Raw genomic sequence first — 6,625 nt, forward strand, 5'->3', positions numbered from 1 at the left:
CTCAACCCATGAATTCTACTTTGTGTTACTTCTCCCCCCTTCAGTTCTCTCCTGCAATCCACTGGAATGGAGTGGAGTACTGTAACTCTCTCTGCCAACAGAAAAATAAAAACACATTCATTATTATTTATGGAAGACTGACCGCAGTTCAGGCTCACTGGTTTGAGGTCTCTGGGCATAACCCTGACTGTGAACAGAAGCAATTGCTGAAACAGTCTGTCAAAAAAAGACTGGAGCTTCCTCTTCCAAAAGGCGGTCCTTAGAAACAATGCAATCAAACAGCTTCCCTGTAAGATAAGGTTATCTGAAAATGCATTTAGAGAGTATCAGAGAAAGATAAGTAAGAAAGACAGCACAGAAAGCAGAAACTATTTCTTACCTCTATGACTATAAATATTTCTTTGATGTCTCTCTTACGTGATCCAATGGGCAAACATGTTGATGACTTCAGTTCTTCATGGCATCAATTTCTGTTTTAGCATGAGGCAAGTCATCCTTAAGAGACCATAAAAGCAAGCGATGAAATCGCTAACTACTGTGACATACCAGGTATCACATCTGACTGCTGTGGAACAGAACAAGCACATATGGGACAGTACACAATTCAACATCAACTCAGCAATGACTGACATCACTCCCATAGAAATTCTGAAACAGAGCTGTGAAAAATGAAAAGTAAAACATTCAGCATTTTCATTGGCATTTTGGTAAAGTTGCTGTAATAATGTAACAATAATGTAATGTAATGTAATGATGTAATAACTTCCTCCATTTTAAAGCCAGAGAATACTGCCCTCTGAACAACCAGCAACAAGATTTGTGGTGCTCTGTTAAACTTTTTCCAGCTCTACAGCATCTTTCAAAAGGCAATGGGACCAGTAGGCTGCATTCGTATGTACCATCCCACCTGCCCCCGTGTTCTTGAGAACTCCACAACTCCAACAGAAGATATTATCATATTTAAATGCCTTTTGGCTTACCCCTACAGTAACTTTCTCCATGATTTTTAGTGCAACTTTTTCACCAGACAGAAGATGCCGCCCGAGTTTTACCTTGGCAAAACCACCTACAAATCAAAACACAGATGCTTAAAGTTGAGTGTGAATTTTTCTCTAATGTAATATTACAATTTCCAACTGGTTTAAAAAACGAATTTCAAATTTATACAAATGAAACCTGACTTAGAGAACTGACAAGAGCTGTTAATCTATTCTCAGATTAATTCTAGAGTGGTGAGACAGACTGTTAGGCGTGCTGTTTCTGTACAAAGATGACACTTACCCGTTCCAACTGTTTCATGGAATTCCTAGTACTTGAGAATTTCCTCATAGTCACTGACAGACATCCTGAATGTGCAAGAACTGAAGATCCTCCAAGCACATGCAATGAGGAAGTGCCAGCAGTGTTCACATCCTACTTAGGACATATTCTTAGAGGCAGAAGGGACACTCGTGGCAGATCCAGCAATGCTCATCTTCTCACCAACGTGCATCCCCCTCTCACCCAGCAACAACAAAACACAGTGCATGAAGCTGGCTTCACTTAGGTTAACAATATGGAACATCCCTCAGGGCTTTGTGCCACAGAGCAGTAGCAGGGCTGGACTACAGCTTGAGGAAGCAGTGGAAGCCTTTCCCTGTATGGTTACAGTGTCCCTGCACGCACCCCACAGCCAGAGCGTTGCAAGCTGAGCTGTCTTGCTGTTTCTTGTACTCATCCCAATATCTGCGAATGAAAACTCAGAATTCAGTCAAGGCGTTGATTGAGCACGAGCGTGCCTTTATTCAATAGGAAAAAGGAGGGGGTGTGAGGTCTGGAGGAAAGATGGGACTCATTCTCTGTTGTCTGACGAGAGTGTCTCAGAAGTCGTGCTGTTGCCCGGAGCCTGGGACTCTTGGCCTGATTCTACCTCCCCCTCCAAGATGTTTGGCTTCTCCTCTGTAATGCTGACCTGAGCCTGCATGGTTGTGCTGCTGTCGGGGCACTCATGCTGTGCTTGGGCTGGGCTGTCCTCGAAAGGCACTCGGTTCAGGCTAGTGCCTGAGGAGTCTGGCAGGCTCAGGTCAGCAGCTTCAGCAGGTATGGGATGAACGAGAGCTTCAACGATGATGGCATTCTTCTCTTTATAACTGATGTTATACGGAAGGCTTTCATCTGAACTGCAGCATCCTGTGCTTAGTAACAGTTCTTCATTGATGGAATCACAGGAAGCTGCATCGTAACATGCCCGGCGTCTTGGAGATATACAAGGGCTTGGGTCACCTAGGAAGGAGTAGATGCACAGCAGTTAGTGTCAAAGTTTCACAAGATGAATCATGAAACAGGTTCTTGACATTTGGCTATGCAGTGATGGTGGGCAGAAGCAAATACGCTTCTAGCAACAGTGTCACTGTCTTGAAAGTGATCCTCGTGCAGGTCCAGCTCTTGTGTTGACAAGAGACTCATTTGGGAAAGACAGGGGTCAACTGAAGATGTCAGGCACAGGCTTGAATGACATAAGGATGTACAAGCCCACTGAAAGCATGAATTCTACCTGTGTTGCTGACAAGCAGTGTTTTGAAAGCTGGATTTGCATGCTTACCTGCCAGGACCAAGACTTCAGCTTCAGAGGGCTCCCTGGCACTGCTCTGCAGTTGGCGTTTGGCCACAGGGGATGGTTTGCCCAGGCAGAAGCAGGAACGCCAACTGCAAGCTGCTGACTCTGCCCTCTTACTGGGAGAACTCATTCTGCAGAGAAAACAGAGCATGCTGTCAGTCGTGGTGCAGGGTGAGGGAAGAGCTGCACCGAACCCTTGCCAATAGTTGCCTGTTCCTGGCAATGCCTGGTTTCTGCTGAAACACAGCTTAGAAAAGCGCTCTGTTTCAAACAGCAGAGGATGCTTCCATTCCTACAGCTCAGCCCTCAAGTCCTGTTGGCTAAATACCTCTCAACGATGTCAAGCAGGGACATGGATCCCGAGAATGTTGGAGGCTCAGGCTGCTTCGCTTTCCTGGGGCAGGCCTTCAACAGGGAACGAAGGCAGGAGATGAACTTGCCCCGTTTCTTTGGCTCTGCGCAACAAAAGAAAAAAACAAGTTCATTTCAGCCCTGGCTCGGTTGGACGAGGCCAAGTGCAACACATTCAACAGAACACGTAACAACAGAAAGCATGTTCCCAACAAAGACACGCAAGAACGGATTTTCCCCATCCCTGGAGGTGCCCAAGGAGCTTAATGCAGTTCTTTTTCTAAGCTTGCTCAACTCGGGCATTAATGAACCCCCTGAAAGCCACGTTCAGACCCCATTTTACTAACCCGCATTGTCAAATGTAAAATACGCACCTGGCTTTGGCAATGAATGTAGGATGGACTCGGGCAGTTTTCCCCTGATGAGTTCCACGCACTCACCAGGGAAAAAACCAACCTGTAATAAGAACAAAAAGACAGGTGGGCATTAGCCCAAGCCCAGAGCCAAAGGGAAGGTCCTCTGACACCGACACAGGGCAACCGTTTGCATCCAGAAGCCATCCTGTGCAGGCAGAGCAGCTCCAACCGGAGATTCTAGACACTACTGAAGCTGTGCTCTCTAGTCAAAAATGTGTGCCTACCTCAAAGCCACGCTTGCCTCTCCAAAAGGGGCTCATCTCCTTTGGTGGCATATCAACAATGCACACGATGTCTCCAACCTGCAAAAGATTGAAACATCAATCCCAGCTTCAGCACAGCTAAAACAAAAGCCTTCTTCTATGACACAAAATATGAGAGTATTCCCGAGGCGTTCACACTCTATACTAATTCTGTGCACAACAACAAGGAACGCCTGGAACTGCTTACCTCCAGAGAGAGCTCATCCGGCCCCTGGGCGACGTGGCTCCTAATAACATGGGCTGCCGCAATTGCTGGTACGTTTAAAGATGACATAGCACGCACCAGCTGCGGCTCCCGCATGTTATCAGCCTGCAAAACAGAGCACAGGCCGTGGTCAGGGCACTGAGGACAAACCAGGAGGATTTCAAGGTGAGGAGCACATCTGCAAAGAAAGCTGCAGCAAATGCGCTCCGTCCTTATCAGGAGCACTTCAGAAGGAGCTGCACGTCTCATCACAGTTATTTCCCTTTCTGGCGTGCATTGCCAGGCCATGCAAAGATGCATCTCTCTCTACCCAGACTAATCAGCAATGGCACTGGCACAGACAGGTGGCCAGGCCCTTTTTGGCCCATTCTTTCCTGCAGGAGAGTACACCTGCAACTCCTTCTAATGGCTCAACACAGGGAAAAAAGACCGGCCAGAGCTTCATACTGTACCTCCGTCGCCGCCACCTCAGGCTCACGGCTGATCCCACTGCACGCAGCACCCATCACAGCAAGTGTGAACAGCTGGAACAGAGCAGAAACACACTTCTGTTTTCTCTATTCACACAGCACAGTATGGACAGACATCTTCAGAGCTACCCGCGCATACCCTGCGGCAAAACCATGCGGGGGGACAAAACATGGCACGTACCTGGCAGTGAGATCACCTCAAGCTATCTGCAGCAGTTCCTTGTCGCTTTGCTCGGATGAAATGAGAGCAAAAGCTGCACCGAGGCAGTGGGCGGAGGGTGAGGAGAGGAGAGAGAAAGAGCAGGTCAGTGAGCAGGGCTAAGACAGTCATGGAATAACACACACAGCACAACTGTCCCACCCACTTGCTGCAAGACATGCTGAGTCTCAGGCTACGTGATGCCTGTCCGCCCAGCAACTTTACAATGCTTCCACTACTGAGCAAAGACAATGGAAGAAGCACGGGACAGATGCCAACTTTACTGATACCCCCTTTGGAACGTGTGTACCGGGGAAAATTACGTCTGATGGTCAAGAGTAAGCAATACGGTGCTGTGAGCTCAAACAGCCAGCAGTTCTCAACACCTCACTGCCCACCCATCCATCCCACGTCAGCTCAGCTTACCTACAAGCTGCTGCACACGACGGTGAGAAGAAAAAGCACTAAAGATACTAACTAAAGCCACTAACTAAAGGCACTAACTAACTAACGGCACTAACTAACTAAAGGCACTAACTAACTAACGGAACTAACTAACTAACGGCACTAACTAACAACAGTAACTAACTAACAACGCTAACTAACAACACTAACTAACTAACAACACTAACTAACTAACAACACTATCTAACTAACAACACTAACTAACTAACAACACTAACTAACTAACGGCACAAAAGGCACAAGAACAACAAGACAACCAACCACTCCGACCACTAGCTCACCCACAAAGGAACACAGAACGCACCGCTCCTCCCCTCATTCCAGCCGCTTATGACATCACCAACGGCCAACAGCCTGGTCCACCATGACCCCCCACAAGGCGGGGAGCCAAGACCACGTGGTCACGTCTGATTCCAACACGGCACCACATCATTCCAGGACTCAGTGTGGGCTTGGAATTCTATCCTGGTGTGGCAGCGCAATGGGAGGTGTTAGGGCACAGCTGAAGAGCTGACAGACAACGGACGTTTCCAAAGGAGGGTGCCAGATTAACTCTCAGCATTCTCTTGCGGGGCTCTTAGGAATGCTTCAAACCCATTTTCACTGCCTAGCTCATTTCTAGAAAGTCCAGTTGAGAAATGCTCACTTTGTCTGGGGAACGCCTCTATGCATCATGAATGAAAAATAAAATAAAATGGGCACGCGACCCTATGAAACTTACCTCTCTGCTCTTGCTGTCAGCCAGACACCTCAGACGAGCATGACGTGTCCCTGCTCCTGAATGAAGATTCACCCAAGTCTGTGTTCCTCTCTGCTCCATCTCTGGCTCTAAAAGAAACACAGACAGAGATGATTACAAGATCCTTTGTGCAGACAAAAGACAAGGGTGCACACGAATTCTGTTTAGCAAGAAATACTACAGTCCCAATGGTAGTACTTGAATCCTCCTTTGGGGCTGGAGCTCAACAGGTCAACACATCAGAAATAACACAAAGTGCATCTGGAAGACGTGTCTCAAAGCCCAGAAAATCCAACACGGGAGGGGGCTGGACAGCGGACCACAAGTGTCCATTTCCATTGCAGCTCCCTGTAGAGAACAGCACCAATCAGCAGGCGTGAATCAATTCATTCACAAGCTGCACAATGACTCTGTTCTTTACATGATAAAGAAACACACAGAGATTCCTGACCAAAAAGTTGGGAGTTAATAACGACCAAAGAGGTTCCTGTTCCTACGCCTCATCCTCTCACCCCAACTCCTGGGTGATGCCCACAGGCTTCAAGTCAGCTCTCAAATCCATTGAACTCCAGTCACAGAACTCCATCAAAAAGGATGTCACACATGTGACACTTACATACATTTTGCATCAGAAACAGTGACGCCAGCAGGAGCAGAGAGGTGACTGTCCCCCTGTACTCAGCACTGGTGAGGCCACAACTCTAATTCTGTGTCCAGTTTGTGGCCCCTCACTGAGAAAAAGACACTGAGGCATTGGAACGTGTTCAAAGAAGGGCAACAAAGCTGGTGAGGGGTCTGGAGCACAATGGGGCCATATGAGGAGAGGCTGCAGGAGATGGGAATGTCCAGCCTGGAGAAGAGGTGGCTCAGGGGAAACCTCATTGCTCTCTATAACTTCCTGAAGGGAGGTTGCAGTGAGCT

General features: G+C 47.7%; 1 protein-coding gene and 1 long non-coding RNA gene across 2 annotated transcripts; both read right to left on the reverse strand.

Moving 5' to 3' along the window:
* Nucleotides 1-1,285: 1,285 nt before the first annotated feature.
* LOC146753208 (rho GTPase-activating protein 32-like) lies at nucleotides 1,286-2,726 on the reverse strand. The gene is made up of 2 exons (XM_085530816.1): nucleotides 2,582-2,726; nucleotides 1,286-2,262 (listed from the first exon to the last, which is right to left on the reverse strand). Exons 1-2 carry the CDS (start codon nucleotides 2,724-2,726, stop codon nucleotides 1,832-1,834), a joined length of 576 nt encoding a protein of 191 aa, XP_085386942.1. The 3' UTR covers nucleotides 1,286-1,831.
* Nucleotides 2,727-4,497: 1,771 nt separating this feature from the next.
* Nucleotides 4,498-6,089, reverse strand: LOC146753209 (uncharacterized). Its single transcript, XR_014940168.1, has 3 exons — nucleotides 5,903-6,089; nucleotides 5,687-5,793; nucleotides 4,498-4,555 (listed from the first exon to the last, which is right to left on the reverse strand). It is a non-coding gene; the product is annotated as an uncharacterized LOC146753209 (long non-coding RNA).
* Between the last annotated feature and the right edge of the window lie 536 nt (nucleotides 6,090-6,625).

Source organism: Coturnix japonica, unplaced genomic scaffold (genome assembly GCF_054131305.1).
Source record: "Coturnix japonica strain WE unplaced genomic scaffold, WE-NBRP24 Scf039, whole genome shotgun sequence".
In the NCBI taxonomy this organism is placed as follows: domain Eukaryota; kingdom Metazoa; phylum Chordata; class Aves; order Galliformes; family Phasianidae; genus Coturnix; species Coturnix japonica.